This window comes from Nestor notabilis, unplaced genomic scaffold (genome assembly GCF_000696875.1).
Source record: "Nestor notabilis isolate BGI_N333 unplaced genomic scaffold, ASM69687v1 scaffold8407, whole genome shotgun sequence".
Lineage (NCBI taxonomy): Eukaryota > Metazoa > Chordata > Aves > Psittaciformes > Psittacidae > Nestor > Nestor notabilis.
Window position 1 is genome coordinate 86674 of NW_009938007.1, and position 19660 is coordinate 106333.

The 19660-nt window shown below is 46.0% G+C and overlaps 1 protein-coding gene across 1 annotated transcript in view; it reads right to left on the minus strand.

The window, feature by feature from the left end:
- The window catches only part of PAK1 (p21 protein (Cdc42/Rac)-activated kinase 1), a gene marked incomplete at its 5' end in the record, with an annotated part of 21592 nt that extends 3655 nt beyond the window's left edge, over nt 1-17937 (minus strand). Inside the window, 11 exons of the mRNA XM_010019117.1 lie at nt 359-555; nt 2792-2891; nt 3398-3515; nt 7005-7117; nt 8873-8921; nt 9829-9892; nt 12933-13107; nt 13413-13529; nt 15135-15172; nt 16305-16452; nt 17837-17937. Coding sequence (XP_010017419.1) covers nt 359-555; nt 2792-2891; nt 3398-3515; nt 7005-7117; nt 8873-8921; nt 9829-9892; nt 12933-13107; nt 13413-13529; nt 15135-15172; nt 16305-16452; nt 17837-17937 — 1220 coding nt within the window. The remainder of the gene's footprint in view (nt 1-358; nt 556-2791; nt 2892-3397; nt 3516-7004; nt 7118-8872; nt 8922-9828; nt 9893-12932; nt 13108-13412; nt 13530-15134; nt 15173-16304; nt 16453-17836) is intronic.
- Nucleotides 17938-19660: the final 1723 nt, after the last annotated feature.

Here is a 19660-nt window from a genome sequence, read left to right on the forward strand (position 1 = left end):
TTATAGAATAGTAATGTCATATTCCTGAACTTAAGGACAACTCTTCCCTACTGAGAGTGCACAAGGATTCAAGAAGTCAGCTGCTCTGGTGCCATAAGGTACTCTTTCTGCCTCTATCAGCACCTCCACAAAGTGGGAAATGATGAGTGTGCATGATCTAACTCATCAGAGCTGACCAGAGGGTCTGCACAGGAAGAACCCACATCTCTGCTACCCAGAGCAAACTATGGCTTATAACTAAACTATCTCACTAAAGTATCTAAGGAGATATGGGGCTGGTGGAATCACTTGCTTCATTTCAGCCTTAGCTTTACCAGCAGACTTAGCAAAGACCTGAGGGCAAAAGATACTCGCTTACTCTCAGGGGGTTCTCATTGAGGTAGGGGGGCTCTCCTTCAATCATCTCGATGGCCATTATCCCCAGTGACCAGATATCCACTTTGGGCCCATACGCTTTCCGTGTCACCACTTCAGGTGCCATCCAGTACGGGGTCCCCACCATGGTGCTGCGTTTGCTCTGCTCAGGAGTAATCTGGGCACAGAACCCAAAGTCAGCTGGAAAATAAAGAAGGGGGGAAAAGAAACAGATACAAAAATCAGCAAGTTAGTCCAAAACAATGCTTGCAGATGCTAGAGCTGTAGCACATGTTACCCTGCTGCGCTGCCTCGGGTGTTGTTGCTCCAGCTGTGAAAGGAGGGGTAGTTTTGTGAAGGGCCTGGAGCACAAGTGTGCTGAGGAAGGGCTGAGGGACCTGGGGGTTTAGTGTGGAGAAGAGAAGGCTCAGGGGGGACCTGATCGCTCTCTGCAACTGCCTGACAGGAGGATGGAGCCAGGAGGGGGCTGGTCTCTGCTCCCAAGGAACAAGGGATGGGACAAGAGGAACCAGCCTCAAGCTGCCCCAGGGCAGGTTTAGCTGGAGCTGAGGAACAATTCCTTGCCCAGAGGGTGCTCAGGCATTGGAACAGGCTGCCCAGGGCAGGGCTGGAGTCACCGTCCCTGCAAGTGTTCACAGCCCGGGTAGCCGAGGCCTCAGTGCCAGGGGTTAGTGGTGGCCTTGGCACTGCTGGGGATGGTTGGACTTGATGAGCTTAAAGGTCTCTTCCAACCCAGCTGATTCTATGATTCTAATAGAGAAAATGGTTTTGAAAGGTAGGGTTCTAAATCTGACTCAGCAAGGCCATGAGGATCACAGACTTGTCTATGTGGATGATGGGGATCAGTAAACAGCCCTCTATGGGTGCTGAGACACTTGACTGTGTTTGCAGCACTATGCAGCTGTAACACACTATGTAATATATGGTCTAAAGACTGTTTCTGGGTATGTTAAAATAGAAATGTACATACAATCTGACCTAGATACACCCCCCAACCCACATGCTGTATTGCCTGGTGATACTTGTTCATGGTTGCCCAGAGAAGCTGTGGCTGCCCCATCCCTGGCAGTGTTCAAGGCCAGGTTGGACACAGGGGCTTGGAGCAACCTGCTCTAGTGGAAGGTGTCCCTGCCCGAAAAAGGAAGTGGATGTGCTTTAACACCCCTTCCAACCCAAACCACTCTAGGATTGTGTTTGTAGTCCCAGAGATATTACTTCCCCAGCAGATGCATCATCCCTCAAACAGGATTTGCTTTACAGAGCAAACAGTGCTTAGAATAAATTTATATTTTCTTTGAACAGACAGAAAGATGAGGAGCCTTCACACAGAGATTGCTGGGTCCTATGCCCTGCTTGTATTCGACCTACCAAAAGAAAACTCATTCTGTTCTTGTGAGCCCAGCAGAATGAACACAGCGAGATGCACTGCCCATCCTGACCCCCTGAGGCACCACGGCTCTAATTTTAGGCAGGATGATGAAAATTATCCTGATCATTCACTGAGGTTTCATCAAGGGTAACAACCAGAAATGGTACATATGGTTCATACACAGAGGAAATGGCCAGCAGTCAATAAGCAGCTCAGGTCCAGAAGGTTACTTCATCATATCCACAGGGACTTAAGTTCTCTAAACTACAGCCCAGTACCTGCAGATTGTGCTCAAAGAAGTTATTCCATAAGAACAGAGCACTTTGGCCCTGATCAGCTATTCACTGCTAACACTCCAGAGATCTGACTGTACCAAAGTACAGCTTTAGTCTAAAAAGCAATTATGTGCAAAAAAATCCCCCACCTTCTTACTCAGCATATCTGCACTGTGTGAATTTTGAGTCATATCTGCTGTCAGTGCTGACAAAAATAGAGTTATTTATGCCTGTTGGGTGCCAGCCAACAGAACTGAGAGGAGGAGAAAAGGAGCAGAGTTCTGCTAAAGCTAGAGGTGGAAGATAATCATTCACTTGTTTCCAGCATGGGCAACGATAAGAACAACAGCCACCTTAGCACCCGAGGGGCAGAACGGTCTCAAGGACTTAATGACTGGTGATAACAGGAGGAAACAATGTTCAGACTTGGAGCTGAAAGATTAAATATCTTCTAGTTACACAGTTTTCACTTCACCCCTTTTCTAGACTGGAGTAGCATTAAAATACTGTTATCTTAGTCCACAAAAACAGATGGCCCAAAGATAAATGAGCCCCAAATCTCATTTTGATTCTTGTATCCATCCACAAAGACTCATACTTACCAATCTCCATTAAAACCAATGCCACAAAATACCTACAGAAGCATCTCCACAGCCTCTTCACCACCACATCAAGCATCTCAAACATCCATCTCCCTAATAGGCCTGTCTCAGAGCAGACAACAGGCCTGGGCTGACAACTGAAGTCATAACCAGCGATGTTCCCCACATACTTAGTTTGACAGAGCCATCCATTCCCAGCAGGATGTTGTCGCTCTTGATGTCTCTGTGAATAACTTGGTTTGAATGGAGGAATTCCAGAGCTTGGAGACACTGAAAAAAACCCAAATCAAAACAGAAAATAACGGAGAGATTCTTACTGTGCATGAAATCATTCACCAGTCACAATTAGCCAACTAATGGACGAACAACGTGCATTTTGAGTAGCAAGGGCTTAGTGTCTTTGAGTCTTTCATATACTCAGTGCGTGCAGGGCTACAGAGAGATATCCCACTAGGATTAGCAGGTCATAGGAGGACAAATTGGTCCCAAAAGACTTGAAGAACAGGCATAAGAGAATCCAAGAGGATTCCAGGCCCATTTTGCACTCTAGTCCTCCCTCTGTGGTGAAACATATTGGGCTTGCATTAGGATTATATGCTGCAATATCCCAGATGAAATCCATCCTCTGAAAGAATGATGCATTACAGGAGCTGTTGCAGTGACTGTTGCATTACAGGAGCTGGAGACAGGTATTCCTGTGGAGGCAGTGACAGGTCATGGAAAGTCCATGTCCCCTTCCCAATCGTGGTTCCCTCTGAGCACAAGTGCTGCTTTACCTCTCGGCACACGGCTGCGATCTGTCCTTCATCCATGCAGGTCTCAGTCACAACATCTGTTAGGGAGCCTCCTGCCAAGTACTCCATGACCACCCAGAGCTCTTCTCCTACAAGGTAACTGAAGAGCCAAAACCAGGTTGTACAGTCAGCAAGTATGAGCATGCCACCATTTACCCAGCCAGAACACAGCGGGTTTTAAAGCTGTCTTAAAAGCACAGAGAACCTTGAGCAGCATATTTAACAGTACTGGGGCATTAGGTACTCGTGGTACTTCCTGTACACAGGAGGACCTGATCACAACCAGAGTGCAGAAAGTCAAGGAGAGAGGTAATGGAAGAAGTTTCCTGGCTATAAAACTGGGCTCTGCTATGGAGACAGGCTGAGACACCTGGGCTTGTTCAGCCTCGAGAAGAGAAGGCTCTGGGGACACCTTAGATCAGCTCCCAGTGTCTACAGGGGCTACAAGAAACCTGGAGAGGAGCTTTTCACAAGGGCAGGGAAGAACTTCTTCATAATGTCTAATCTCCCCTCTGACAGTTTAAAGCCACTTCCCCTTGGCCTGTCCCTACAGGACAGGCAGAATGGGCTCCATCACTCCTGCATTCCTCCAGGTTGACCATGCTTTTAGCATGCTGGCGTCTCTCCACAGCCAAAAGGGATGGAGCGAGCCAAGAACCACATTGTGAACCAAAGCTGTGCCATGAGCAGCCAAAGGCACATGCCAAGACCCAGGCACCTCAATAATTGATTGAGTTGACATAACATGCAGGGAGGTGGAACTAACAGTGGCTCCCTGCAAGCTGCTGCCAAGCAAATGTCGTTTCACAAGACTGGGTGATGCTGCCTCAGGGCTGTTTTCACTCTCCTGCCACAGCAGAGGCCAGTTTTAGTCACTGAGCTGCCTGTCACTGCTGGCGTGACTCAAAACCACCCTCTCAGCAGTTCTGGAGACAGGGCCAGGAAGCCCATACACCTACATGCTGCTCTCCATGTGCTGTCAGGCACAGCACGGTGTCGCACCTTGGCACCCACATCAGCTTCCCAAACAAGGCTGGCAGTAAAAACAAGCTGATGAAAGTCTTTGAGGAAGGAGGAGGTGGTCTACAGCTTCTCTTCATCCATCTGCAAGAGCAGATAGTGTCTGCTCCTGCAAGGTGTTCCTAGGCTTAGATGCCTTAGGAAGGTGTCCACCAAGCCCTTCCTATCACACACACCAGTCACTCGTAGACCTTTCTTATTGACAGACTTTATGAAATATGGTTTCTGCAGAGGTGCAAGATCATTCTTTACAGATTTCTGCACCAGCAACATGCCTCCAACATGCAAATATGAGTCAGAAATCAGTGTTTTCTTGTTGCATGACTGTCATATACCTTCAGCTGTATTCCCTGACCTTCCAGCCCTAGCTGAGTTTGGGGTTGGGGTGAAGGTAACAGTGGCTACCACTTACAGCAGAGGATTTGTGGGGTTTATTGGGTTAGAGTTCCTCAGGAAGGAAGAAACCAAAAAGCAGCACTTTGCTTTGAGTGACACTGGGGATCTGCTGCCTGTGGTTAGAAGCAGGACTCTGAGGTCCTCCTTCATGCAGCAGAAACTGACACCTCCACAAAGTAACTCAGTATAAACGGCTGCTTGTCTGCACAGGAAAACTGGTGTCACTATCTTCAGAGCCGGATGCTTCTAAATTCAGCTCCTCAGTACAGCTGAATTAGGCCATGTCAGTATCTCAAATGTGCCCCGCTGGCTGCTTACACTGCAGCAGCAAAGCTCTCTTAACCACACGCAAGCGGGACAAGCAGGTGAGAGAATAAACTACAGGAAACCCTGGCAGAGGGGCAGGAGCTGAGGCAAAGGGAAGTAAGAGAGATGGTTTATGCCAATGACTCTCTTGCAGCCCCATTAGGGACTTAGAAAGGGAGACCATGTCAAGAACATGTCCTACAGTGGTCAGCACATCCTTCCTTGTACTTCCTTCTGCAACAGCAATAGGCAGAAGCCAGTAAGCAGCATCCAAACAGCAGCTTAATTCAGCACTTGGGAAGCAAACAGGCACAACCAAGCTCCCCAGCAACAGGATCCTGCAATGACATAACAGGCACAAGAACCCCCCTGTTTATCCTAGTTGCCACTCTGTCCAATTGCAACACTCAAAGAACAGCTAATCCCTCTGAAAAAGATTAGTGAGAGAAAGTGCAGGACAAAAGCAGCAGCTTTTGTTACTGGAAGTTTGAACAAGAGAGCAGAATGAGCAGCTACCCTACAGCTGGGATGTGCCAGCTAGACAAGGCAAGTGCATGTACTCAGCCATGCTCTCTCTAATGGGAAGAGCATGTCTCTAAACCAGCTTTGACAAAACAAAGCCTCTAATCAGGCAGGAGAAAAAAACAGTTTCAGCTCAGATGCGATTCATTCTGCTGTGCTCTGGGGAGACCCCCCCTGCAGCCCTGCTCCAGCTCTGGGGAACAGCACAAGAGGGACGTGGAGCTGCTGGAGCGAGGCCAGAGGAGGCCCCGGCGCTGCTGCGAGGGCTGGAGCAGCTCTGCTCTGGAGCCAGGCTGAGAGAGCTGGGCTGGGGCAGCTGGAGAAGAGAAGGCTCCTCAAGGGGACACCTTAGAGCAGCTCCAGTGCCTAAAGGGGCTGCAGGAAACCTGGAGAGGGGCTTGGGACAAGGGATGGAGGGACAGGCCAAGAGGAATGGCTTGAACCTGCCAGAGGGGAGCTTGAGATGAGCTCTGAGGCAGAAGTTCTTCCCTCTGAAAGAAGACAGCCTCTGCCCAGCATCACTACCCAGCACAAACACCCTTCCACAAACTTTCAGGAACAGACTTTCTGTCCCTCTAACAAAGCCTCTCTTTACAGCTATGTACAGCACTCAGCAGCAGATAAACTCAGCATCACAACTGATGCTGCAGTACACAAGAAATACTTTTTTTGCCTAAGACATTAAAAGCTTGTTAAAGAAATCTGTTAAAAGCAACAGCTGATAAGATTTTGATCTACATGCAGAGCAAGCAACTGTGCAAATACTCTCTCAGATTCCCAAAAAAGATTCTAGGTCACATCCCTCCATTGCATCTTCAAAAACAGAGAGCTGCCAAGCTTGCAGCTTGCCCTATCCAGGCACTCTCTACCCTACAATGAGCAAACCTGTAGTTCATCAGGACTGAAAATTGTGCTGCAGCCCAACTGGAATTAGCTGTATCTATAACATAAGGTGAATGGCACAGGCTGGACACAGCGCACCAAAGCTGGGCTGACAATGGCTTTAACCTGACAGAGGGGAGATTGAGATGAGATCTCAGGCAGTTCTTCCCTGTGAAAGTGGCAATGCCCTGGCACAGGTTGTCCAGAGAAGCATATTGCTAATGCTTTTGCTGCCAGCATCTCTAAAGAGAGCCTAAATACTCCAGGAGCACTGATTCAGATACCTCTTTCTCCTAGGATATGGAGAGAGACCATCAAGCCACCCACACCCCAGCACTGCCACAAGCATTAAGCAATGCAAGGTTGTCATACAGCTGCCTGAAGTTGAGACAGCATCACTCAGGGCAGTGACAAGGAAGTGTTCGCCAGAGTCCCTTTGTGAACACTTCAAACCATGACATACCTGTCCAAGTAGTTGACAATGTTGGGGTTTTTGTTTTCCCTCATCACAAGGATTTCATTAATAATCAGTTCTTTTTTGGGCTGCTGCTGCAAATTCATCTGTTTGATTGCAACCTGCAGTGAAGAAACACCAAGCAAAGCATCATTACAGGAGTCCCCTCGAAACCTGCCTGTACCAGTGGTGATTATTTTAGTCCCACATCAACATGAACTGGGAAAACACTTCCTCCATCATGGTTCCTCAACCATTTAGTAACTCTGAATTCCTGCAGCCAGTCCATTTCCACACATGCAGGAAGATATTTAAAGCCCAAAAGGATGAGGGGAATTACCACTTTCATACTGGACCTCTATGTCACATTTGGATGACCATCTCCATCTACAGCTTCTTGGTAACAAAGGAGAGCTCTCCTACTCTAATATGGACTGGTATGTCAGAAACTTCTTATTTCTTAAACAACTTCTATTAATTTTAGTTTGGATTTGGATATTTCTGGAAGTTTTTTGGTGTTTTTCCTGCCTCCATACAAGTTTCTGCTTCTAGAATCCTACAGCAGGGCAACCATGCATGGAGGGTGCAAAGAACACTAGACTGAGTTAGTACTTTGAGTATCAGCAGCTTAGTACTTTGAGGTGGTAATTCTGTTTCTCTCACAGCAAGACCTGAGGGAAAGAAGCACCAGTGGTTAGATAAAAGGCTGAAAAGAAGTGAATTAGATTCACCTTCATTCCCAGTCATAACTGAAGGGCAATAGGGATGGATTTGTCAACTGTAGCCCTTTGGCTTAGTAGCTTTCTGCCTGCTTCAGGGTACCTACTCTGCATGTATAGACGCAGAAAGCAGGAGGGTTTTAACAGCATGTTTTGACTCTTATGTTCCACTCTGCCATGACAGCACCTGGCTCTCAGACAACCTTCAAATCAATAAGACTACTCAGCACAGCAGGAGGCAGAAGAGGAGAGGGAAGGCATTGGGTGCAGATGGAGACCAGAGCAATACTAAGGGAGCTTCAGAGAGGCTCCTGTACTTCCTCACTCCCATTCAGAGGTAGTCACCGAAGGGCTCCAGAAAGAAAGCAGAAAACCCTCAAAGGAGTTCCTCCTCTTCCTGTAAAATTCCTCATTGCTTCCAACTAACTACAATGCTCCTTCCTCAGGGGCTGCAATTAAACTGCTGGAATTCTTCAGGAACTGGAAAAGGGGGTGAAGGAGACCCAGCAAAGGCAGAATTATGACATTTACTGGTGCATGACCTGAGGTACAAATGCAAAGCAGACACACTCTGCTGCAGACTTCCATAAATATATCTGGAATAATGCATACACTTTCCTCTTTCAAAGTCCTCCACCTAGCATTAATGATTTCCACAGATGCTGCATATGCTCACTACTCCTTTATTATGCATGCATCCAACACGCAGGGCACTTTTCAATATGCAGAAGGGCCAGAAAACCAGAGAAAGACATTCCTTGTGTCTCAACTCAAGGGCAGAAAGCAAGTGGGCAAAGGGTGGGAGAGGAACTATTTCTATGCAAGTCAACTACTGTAAGTGTAGGAAGCAAAGGAGCAGAGAGCATGCAAAGAGTTTAAATGGGGACAGGCAGGAATCTTGGGGATGAAGAGAGGAATTACCCAGTTTGAACATTTGCTTCTGGCTTTTGTGGTCACAGGAAGCTTCTTTACAAATATAAGATGATTCAGGAACCAAAACTTGGGAAATCATGCTTTTCCAGTTCTCTGCTTCATAAATACCTCATTAAATACAAGATGCCATGAAGCCCTGACAGACCATCTCTATTTTATAGCATCAACTTGAACTGTTAGTACTCAATCCAAACTCCACTGCTGTGGTATCCTGGCAGCACTTACCTCCTGTCCTGTAGCTACATCCATTGCTGTGTAAACTGTACCTGAGGCTCTAAATAAGAGAGAAAAGGAAAAATCCAAACACTTATTAGTGCCTCATAGCAAGACTGAGAGCCTAAAACGTGCCCCTTCCCACTTGTCTCCTTGAAGTGCTCTCAATCCCATTCCTTTTCATGCAATAATTCCAATGGTAAATATCAGCTGAAACAGTTCTGAGCCAAGGCTGCTGTGGGAGCAGAAGTCAAAAAATTTATGGGGAACAAAGCTCCTAATAAGGGCCACTGTGGTCACCCAAACCTTTGCTGATAAACCAGCCACTTAGCACAGCTTGCAGGACCATGAGTTGATCCCATTTAAGCTGGCATGGCCTCAGCTTGCAGACTGCCTAACATGATTACAGAGCAGTCAGGATCAGCTAAAGAAACAAAATGTGGCATTTGTAGTGAGGGAAACAGGAGTTTGAGCCTCAGCACAGGGAGCTGACAGCAGGTCTCAGTGATCTGCACTGATTTGCCTTACTACAGCCTCTCCTACAACCTCTGCTTTGCCCCTACCCCGTAAGAGGGGCACAAGACCCATGGTCCAGGAGAGTTGACTCAGAAGATCATCTTGCACACTGAAAATAAGCAGTTCCTTCCCTGTTTGCAGTTATATTTAGCAACCTGATCATCTAATGACATATTTTCTTCTATTAAAACAATCACACACACAAAAAAAAACCCAAATAGTCCCTGTGACTCAAGACTTTGCCAGGAAAGGAAGAGGAGCTGTTGAACCCCCCAAAACAACCAAAACCAACCAACCAAAAACACAAAAGAAAGCAAAAAAGCCCCAGTCAAACAAAGTAAACTCTCCAAAGCATCACCAAGAGCTTTCAAAGCAAACTAACTTAGCCTGGTTTCACTGTTTCCTTCTTAGTATAAGGAAAGGAATAGGAGAGAGGAGGAGCATGTACTAACCCTTGTCCAATCTTCTCAAAACATGTGTACTTCTTTTTTGGGTCACCCACACTCACAATACTTCCTGCAAAAGAAAACAAGAGGATTTTATAAGGACTTTGTTGTACAGCTTTGAGAACCAACTGTACTTTAAGAGCAGCCCCAAGGCCACAGTGGGCTCTGCTGAGCACTGTGAACCATCAGGAATCCAGAGGCACACCAACACCAAGGAAGTTCTCAGTCCTTTATACACACCTATCAGCTGCAGCATTCCCTTCTCACAGGTATTTCCCTTCAGAAATGGTGTAACACAGACATTAAGCATGTTTAATTGTCATTAGTAGCTGGTCACTGCACACTCCCAGGCACATTATGGGGATCCATGGCCCTCATGGATGTAAATACAATTATTTGCTGGAAACCTGCAACTTAAAGTCACTGCAGCTTCTCTTACAAGTCTTGCAACCCAGTCTTAGAATCATAGAATTCAGACTGGTTTGGGTTGAAGGGACCTTAAAGCTCCTCCAGCTCCAACCCCTGCCACGGGCAGGGACACCTTCCACTAGAGCAGGTTGCTCCAAGCCCCTGTGTCCAACCTGCCCTTGAACACTGCCAGGGATGGGGCAGCCACAGCTTCTCTGGGCACCCTGTGCCAGCGCCTCAGCACCCTCACAGGGAAGAGCTTCTGCCTCAGAGCTCATCTCAATCTCCCCTCGGGCAGGTTCAAGCCATTCCCCTTGTCCTGTCCCTACAGGCCCTTGTCCAAAGCCCCTCTCCAGGTCTCCTGGAGCCCCTTTAGGCCCTGGAGCTGCTCTAAGGTGTCCCCTTCAGGAGCCTTCTCTTCTGCAGGCTGACCCAGCCCAGCTCTCTCAGCTTGATGTGCCAGGGACCTGCAAATCACAGTGGGTTGCCAAGGGGTGAATTGGAGAAGCTGAAAAGGAGCATCACTGCAACTCAACACTCCCTGCAAACATTAACTGATATTCACAACACCCTTGAGGCAGGCAGGAATCACACCCTTTTTAAGCTGAAGAAATCAGAGCCAACAACTCCCTTGAGCTCAGCTGGGAGCAAGTCTCCTCTCTGACAGCACCCGGGTGGCTAATAGGATCAAGGGATGCTGAGCTGCATCTCAGCTGCTGTATGCAAGTCACTCAAGCTGCCAACATATGGTGCTGCTTTCCAAGGGATCTAGGGCTGAGCCTAACCAGATGTATATTGGCAAAGAAACTGCTCCTGGTCATTAGGCCAAGAAATGCAGTAGCAAGCAGAGTAAGAGCAGGCTATTTCCAGACACCACTGGAGAGCAGCCAAACCGACAGGGTTTAGGGCAGACAGAGGTAAAGGAAGGGAATATGGCCCATGTTTGGAAAGGAGTGAGGGAAGAGAAATCTGGCTGTATAAAACCCACTGTACAATTAGGGAAGCAATGCTGTCTGCTCTGAGGACAAGAATTCCTGGGCAAACACTCAGAAACTCTCCGTCAAAGCCTGACACAAGCTGTAAGTACAGAGTGTGAGACAGGGAAATGCTTCCCCAGGGCAGTGACAGGGCAGAATGCTGCAGTGACAAGAGGCAGTTGCCAGTCCTGCCCTGTTTAATGCTCTCATCCCTCAAATGGGGTAATGTTTCCTACCTTCCAAGAAGTCAGACGAGGGTTCAGCAATGCCTGCACCAATGCTGTGACAATGCTAAGAGGTGGAGATGTATCAGCTTCCTTTTAACCTCTGTACATCTTCAGTATGTGAAAATATATCGATGCTTTCAGATTTTAATCATTTTAGTCACATGCCAAACCAAAAGATGTAAAGGTTGTGTGTCTGCACAAGTACAACTCCACTGCCCTCAGTGGAAGAACATCAGCTCACAACAGCATTAAAACCTCATGGCATATTTCTGACTAGCCCATACCTGGAAGCTGACACCTACCAGCAGCCACTGAACTTCACACACGTGTATCTACAATGAAATCCCTCAATGCTGAAGAACCAGCACTGAACACCACTTGGTGGAACAAGGAGGGTGTCACAAAGTACATCTGCCTCCTAACACTCCTAAGAGCAGCACTTGCACTTCTCTACCTCACAGAAGTGAGTGTGTTTGTATTAGAACTGTACATTTTCTCCTGCATAGTCCCTGCTTGCCCTACCTGGTCACAAAAATGGCTTGAATCCTTAAGGGTACAGAGGTCCTGCTTGTGAAGTCACAGGTTTGAAACACTGGGTGTGAGTTTTCCAGTAGTTCCAGTTAACATGCCATCAATCCAATTGAAGCTTTATTTAGAGGAATGAGGCACTCAGATGCCATTTTACTTTTAAGTTATACCCTCAATGGAGCTATTAGTCTTTCCTTCATTAAATACTGACCTTCAGGGATATACCCTCAACCCAGGAGATCAGCCCAACCATAGAGGTGCTAACACAATTTACATCAACTGACAAGCAAGGCATGGCTGTAATTAATACAGGATTAGTAGTTCAAAGACTTAGAAATGCTCTACCCTAATAGAAGCTGGCCAAGGCTGGGGATAGCAATCAACTGCACAGGAGAGCTGGCTCAGCTGCTGGATATGCTACAGCGTAACCCCAAAATACCAGGCAGCACTTCAACTGAAGGCAGAGACTGTTGAAGACATTAAGACAGAGAAACACAACGGATTTGTCTTAAAAATAACCACTAATTTGGGTGCCTACACAATGTTAAGGCACTTTAGAACAACCAAGTCCCTTTATACGAGGGTATTGTGGCAGGTGAACATTGGGATGCATTTTCTCTCCATCTTTTAGATGCTTTATGTCTAACACTGCAATATCCACACTCCAGAGCTGCAGGATATCAAGACGTGGAACAATCTCAGACCTCATAGTTAAGTAGATGTTACTTATTCAGGCCTTGTTTTGCAGAGCCTGAGGAGCTGTAACTCCCTGGGGACTTCAGTTGGCATCACAGGTGCTCAGCTTACATTTATGCTCCCTCCTTAACATCTGCCCCCAGTTTTGGCACGCAGTCACAATGCAATGTCATCAGTAAAGGACCTCAAAATGGGACTGTCAAAACATTGCAGCTTATTAAAGTTCTGAGAAACCAACACAGCAGGACCTGGAATGTAAAGAAAAGGAACATACTTAATTTTTCCAAGATCTCTTCATCTGACATTTTTGGCTTTTTCTTTTGTTTCTCCATGTTCCTGACCAGCATGTCAGGTGCCGCAGTGCTGTTCTCCGAGGGAGAAGAAATAGGAGAGGTGGCCACATCTCTGGTAGGAGGAGGCAGAGGGTCTATCACAGAGCGGGTGTAGATCTAATTTTGTTGAGAGAAACATGTCAGATGAAGATTTAAACACCTCTATTCATATTGTTCTTGTTCTTGATGCTGTCAAGGCTGCATTTCCACAGCTACTTTGTTAAGAACTAAGCAAGGACTTTCTTGTCCCCCCCAAATAGGTGATAATACAAAGGTGCTGAGCCAGAAGGAATGGCTCAAACCTTCTCCCTCCTGCTCCCAAGAAGGACTCAGCACCATGCCATGAAGCATGGATGAGTTATCACAGTTAGGACACATCTCTGACTGCAGTGGTAAGGGCTGAAGGAAGTATTTCTGCTCACAGATTTTGTGTGTTCAGGTCGCGGAGCTATCACGGGGGGTGGAGCTGCATCATCTTCATCATCTTCATCTTCAGACACTGAAGGCACTGCAGGGGTCTCGGAGACAGCCTTCACATTCTGCATGTGGTCACGCAAACAGCAAGAATGAAAAAGAAATCTTCACCTGTTTGAATCTGCACTAAAATCTTCATGTGTTCTCTAAAACTTGGGAGGTTGAGTTATCATCAGCTTTGGGATTGTGACTGAGAGCTAAGAAAGGACAGATTTTGGAAGCAGAACCTGGTAAAATCTTTTCAAATCCCTTTTGAAATTGCTTTCTACAAGAAAATTCTATCAAAACCATGAAAAATCATATTATGTAAGTTTTACAAGTGGTTTAAAAGATTATCTGGATTTTTTTTTGCAATGCTGTGATTAGAAATGAAAGTCACTTTTAACCTTCTAAATTTGAAGCTGGATTTGAAGTTCATGGCACCTTTACACTGTAAACATCTCAAAATATATTTGGTGAGCTCCTCAATCCACTAGACCAGTTCTGCACCCTGCATCACTTAAGAGTGGCAGGGGAAAAAAGTGTTAAAATGAATTCTCTCTGAAAGAGGGGCAAATAACGTGGTATTTGACTGAACCTAAAATGCTTGAACCCACTAGCACCCTGATACATAATTGCTAAAGGGTTCCTCATATAACACAAAAGCTTTGCCTGCTAAAAGCAACAAGAAGAATAACATGTAGTGGGAATTTCCTGAATATCACAGAATGGTTTGGGTTGAAGGGACCTTAAAGCTCATCCAGTTCCAACCCCCTGCCACAGGCAGAGACACCTTCCACTAGAGTATCCCCAGAACTGAAGGTTACCCAGTGTCTTCCAAAAACATGAGGCTATCTCAGCAGTTAACTACTGCTTTTTCCAGGATTTACTTTAAAATCCAACAGCCTCAGCTATTCTAAACTCCTGAGGATTGATGTACAATGACATGGAATAAGGAACCACAGCAGAAACTCTCCTTTTCCTTCCATAGAGTCCTAAACGGTCAGATCTCAACACACTGCCTCCAGAAGGGAGAACAAGTCGACTCCACATACTGACATGGCAGTGAGAAAACAAGAGGTGAGGGAATTGTGGGGGTTTATGACTCATCTTAAACTGAATGTTTGGTTTCTTCCATCTCACACGCACATAGAGAGACGTATTGCTGTTAACAAAGCAAACAGGAGTGGTGCCTGCCCTGGTACGGACAGAGTAAAGGTCGAGCAGAGAGGAGGAGAACCTTTTATTTCCTATTCTGCTGGAGATTACTTTGGTTAATCAACAGTAACCACCATCAGTTATGGTCATTCAGACCTTGTGGGTTAGGAATTAATTGTTTTTTACATCAGAGATGTTTACAGAGACATACAAAGCCTGACATGGAGCAGCTGTCAAATTATAGGTATAGGGACAGATTGACTTCTATGAAACAGAACTATTTCTACTCATTAATTCCCTAATTTCTTTTCACTATTCACTAATAAAAGCTACTTCTGCTTACTTGGTTCTCCCCCAGTTGTTAGAAAAGGTGAAAGGAGCATGCCTGGCTTTACAAACATGTACTCACTACACAAATGTATATAGTTCCGATTTCAAAATACAAAGCAAACTAGAAGTTTACATGTAGTGAACTACTTTCTGTAAGTATTTAAATCCCCAAACCCAAGACAGAATGTGAATGTGAGGCTTACCAGTGTATTTGATGAATTGTAATCCTCTGTTGATTTATCTGAAAGAGAAAGTAAAGCATTATAAATGAGTTATAAGTGCAGTAGCACTGGAGAGAGGAGAAAAGGACAAGCTCCCTTTGGGAGGGGCAGGAAAAAAGGCTGCTCCCAAACCTTGGCATAACCTTCAGCTCCCAGAACAAGCTGACACGTGGCAGATATGGGAATAGAGGGTAAAAAATATGGGACTAGAGGGTAAAAAATATGGGAATAGAGGGTAAAAACTCTGTAGATGAATGCAGGAGCCCCAAATCCCTGCTGCAGGAGGGTGTAACTTCCCAGAGCAACACCTGAATGAATACTGTCTCTATCCATATACACCACATCTTTCCAATGGGCTAAACCATCAGCAGAGGCACTGCAGCTAGCCTGAGACCTGAAAGATGTTCACTCTCAGCCACCTTAACTTCCTGGAATAGAATCAGAGGACCCCATGAATCTACTCTGGGTTTCTTGTTTGACTCTCCAGGCACATATGGGGAAGATTTGTGCTTTTATCCCTGCCCGGAGCCTTCCTAATTAATACCAGTTCTGGTGACATGGCTCTATCCTCTTGAAAGAGCCAAAAGCAGAGCTTAATATAAAGGGAATGAGTTACAGCTGAAAGAGAAAAGGAGTGTGTTCTCCAGTGGGCAGGTAATCCATTCAAGGAAGGCACAAAACCTTGGCAGCTTTGATCTTTAGAGGAATCCAGCCAGCAGCAAACAAGTACCTAGAAGCTGAAGGGTATTCCTCAATCATGGCACATGGGAGCAAAGAGATCCTCACCCCAAGCATGCAAGAAGCAACATCCACACTCGATGCTGGGGAAGTGGGACTGCTGCAAAATGTAGCTGCCTGTTTCTCCAGGCATCACTGGGAACTCAATGCCACCAACTCTGGGATCTGCCTTCCAGCTGGGAGCTTCAGAAATCCTATGGGGTTTGGGGATTTGACCAGTTGACTGATTCTTTTGCAGCTATGTTAGGCATCAGGATCAACAGAACAGCATGTTAAAGGAAGAGGGATGCTTGAGCAGCCAGAGAATCTCATTCACATCTTCCTTGGCTGTTGATTAAATGAAGTAGTGACATCCACAAGTAGTGACTAATGGAAAGCTGGACAAAGCAGCCATATGAGACAACCACCATGTACCTGTGAAACTCATGTACTTCTGGCTGTTGGAGATCTTCTTGGAGTTGTAAAACTCCAACACGTCCAGCACTGCCTGGGGGTTCTTCTTCTGCTCCGACTTGGTGATGTTGGAAGTCTGCAGTAAACGTGCCCATTGCTCTGGCATTCCCTGTGGGGAGATCGGTGGACCTTGTTAGCTCAGAGTGATCAACATGGTTCACAGCACACAGATACTCACCAGAGTTCTACCACAGCTACACTGGGCTCTGAGGGAAACAGGGAGGAGGAAAGGGAGAAGGAGAGGGAGAAGGAGAGTTACAAGTCACACATTCCTTACGTGGACATGCAAACACAACTCTGCTCACGGGGCTCTGGGCAAATCCCAGGTCCTTTGAAGACTAAAACTGAAAACCCAGAAAGGAGCAGACCCAAATGCTGCAGTTCAGGAAGAGCATCAAGCCCCCAAAAAACCCCAAACCTTTATGCACGTACTAAATACACCTATCTACATATATCCAGGAAAGTCTATAGAAAAAAAAACCCAAACCTTTATGCACGTACTAAATAGACCTATCTACATATATCCAGGAAAGTCTATAGAACATACACTAATGCACCTAGCACAATGGGCAGGCAACAATCTTCTTATAGCACTAGAGTTCATTGATTAGGGTGGTTTGGTGCCTACTGTAACCAGAGCTGGGAATGCAGAGATGTTAACTTCATTACAGAGACATCATCTCAGCCAGAAAATAAATACATCTGAAGTACAACCAGACTTGTGCTTTTCATCATCAGCAACAATAAGTTTGTATAGATGAAGTGGCAAGTGACTGGGATAAAGTTACCCTCCCTGTCCAAAAGGATGCTGGATACACCACCTGGGTACATCTAGGTTAACTTTGGCAAGTCTAGAGGCTGACATGCAAAACACAACTGTATACATGAATGAGGTTAGGAAACCAAAGTCCCTGAAAAGAAGCATATTAAAGCCAGGTAAAACCCTCTTGCTCACAAACTGCTTCTGCTATAAAATACTCTCTCACAATGAAATTAAGAAGGGTAAGATGATGAAATACAACTCTGTGTTCACAGTGGTTTGGATGTCAATAAGAAAAACCATAAAAGCATGTGACAGTGCCTTAGGGCAGCACATACATGTTTTATCATCAGTAGTTATATATGGCCGTCTGCCTCCTAAAGGGGAACTCTCAGAACCCTACTTCGTAGACACAGACTATGCTGTCAACCTAATTCAGCTCTCTAAGAGGAGGGGAGGGAAAGGGAGCACAGATACACCATGTTTTGCTGTCCACATACGCCAGAACAACAGGAAAGGCAAAGTTTGCTGGCAGCCTGGACTCCTGGGATGTGCCAAGTTTGACAAACAGTCGCTCCGCAGGAATTCGTGGGTACCCTCTGCAGATATGTTTCGAAGGAGATCAAACTAGACAATGGTAATAGCCTTTCCAGCATTGCTCTATGAAAGATTAATGGCTCCTCCCAGCAATAAGCCAAACCACAGAGTCCTCTTTCCCCCCAGATTCACTTACTGTGAATTCTCCCGTGACTGCATCAAACCCCACATGAATCGTGTGTTCAAAGTCTGAAGGGAGGGAGATCTCAGGCCGCTCTTTCTCTTTCTTTTTATTAGCTGGAAGAGACAACAAGAACAATCCATAAGTCCAGCAAGAATCAAAACCTTCCCAATAGCTTCCAATTCACCAACCCAACCATTCCCCTCTTTTGCTAGTTACATTTCGATTTGGGGCAGATAAACAGCAAGTTTAAGAACTTTGTCACCTCACTTCAGAGCAGCCACAGCAAATGGAGAACAAAACTCAAAGTTCTCTGACACAAAACAAAGAAGGTTTTTTGATGCAAAGTTCTGCATCAAAAGCAGTGTGAGCAGCAGGTTGAAGGAATCAATCCTGCCCCTCTGCTCTGCTCCCGTGAGACCCCACTTGCAGCACTGGGTGCAGTTCTGGTGTCCTCAACATCAGAAGGACATGGAGCTGTTGGAGCAAGTCCAGAGGAGGCCACGAGGATGATCAGGGGCTGCAGCACCTCCTGTATGGAGACAAGCTGAGAACATTGGGGCTGTTGAGCCTGGAGAAGAGAAGCTGCGTGGAGACCTCAGAGCAGCTTCAGTGTCTGAAGGGGGCTACAAGGATGATGGAGAGGGACCTTCATCAGGGACTGGAGTGATAGGACAAGGGGTGATGGGTTCAAACTTAAACAGGGGAAGTTCAGGTTGGAACTAAGGCAGAAGCTCTTCCCTGTGAGGGTGCTGAGGCGCTGGCACAGGGTGCCCAGAGAAGCTGTGGCTGCCCCATCACTGGCAGTGGTCCAGGCCAGGTTGGACACAGGGGCTTGGAGCAACCTGCTCTAGTGGAAGGTGTCCCTGCCCGTGGCAGGGGGTTGGAACTGGATGATCTTAAGGTCCTTTCCAACCCAAACCATTCTATGATTAACACAGGACAAGCACAAGAAAGGAAACTGTACTTTGGGTATGTCAAGTATCACCAGCTGGGCTAGACTCAACAGCACAAGAGCTATTTACCTAAAACATTCACTCAGACTTACACAGGTCAGAGTCAATAGCACTGCAGTGGCATAAGTGGAAGCCATGCAGTTTTGAACACATTTTTTGAGTTGTTGTCTTAAGCTACTTTAAGAAACCAAAATATTATGCGCTGTTAAATATATACTCACCTCTCATATTAAGACAGGGACTAAATTAACTACAAACACTGTTTTTTAATTGCTTCCTTCAACCTACTTCTTATGAAGAAACCCAAATATAACATGTTTCTGCTACAAATCTTGGATGAGCAAAGCCATTTGTATTTTTCAGCTCACAAAATGAACCAAATGTGGTTTCAATAACAAGCTTTGAAGATGCAGAGCGAGAGGGCGGAATGTGGCAGGTGAGGAGCAGAAGTCATGAAGAAAGGAAAGGACATAAATCAAAGCAGATGCACCCCGCACACTTTAAAGTCAGGTCTTCAAATAAGATTAACATTATGCCTTGGATTAAGTACATCCATAGAATGGTTTGGGTTGAAAAGGACCTTAAGATCATCTAGTTCTAACCCCCTGCCATGGGCAGAAAAAGGAGATTCATGACATATCAAGGACTCCACTTTCCTCTTCTTAGTTACTGTACTCAAGAAATTGAGATCAGATTGAGCAGGAACCATGTTCTACATGGATTTGCTGCTGTCTGCAGTTACAAAACGAGCTGAGCCAGGAGAAGTGACTAAACCACTTCTGTTTCCCAGCTGCTACCTTTTTTTATCACAAGCCAAACAGGATTTGTTTCATGGCTGACATTCCCCAGCACGTTTTTTGGCAGCAGGGATGCCCAAGCCCCG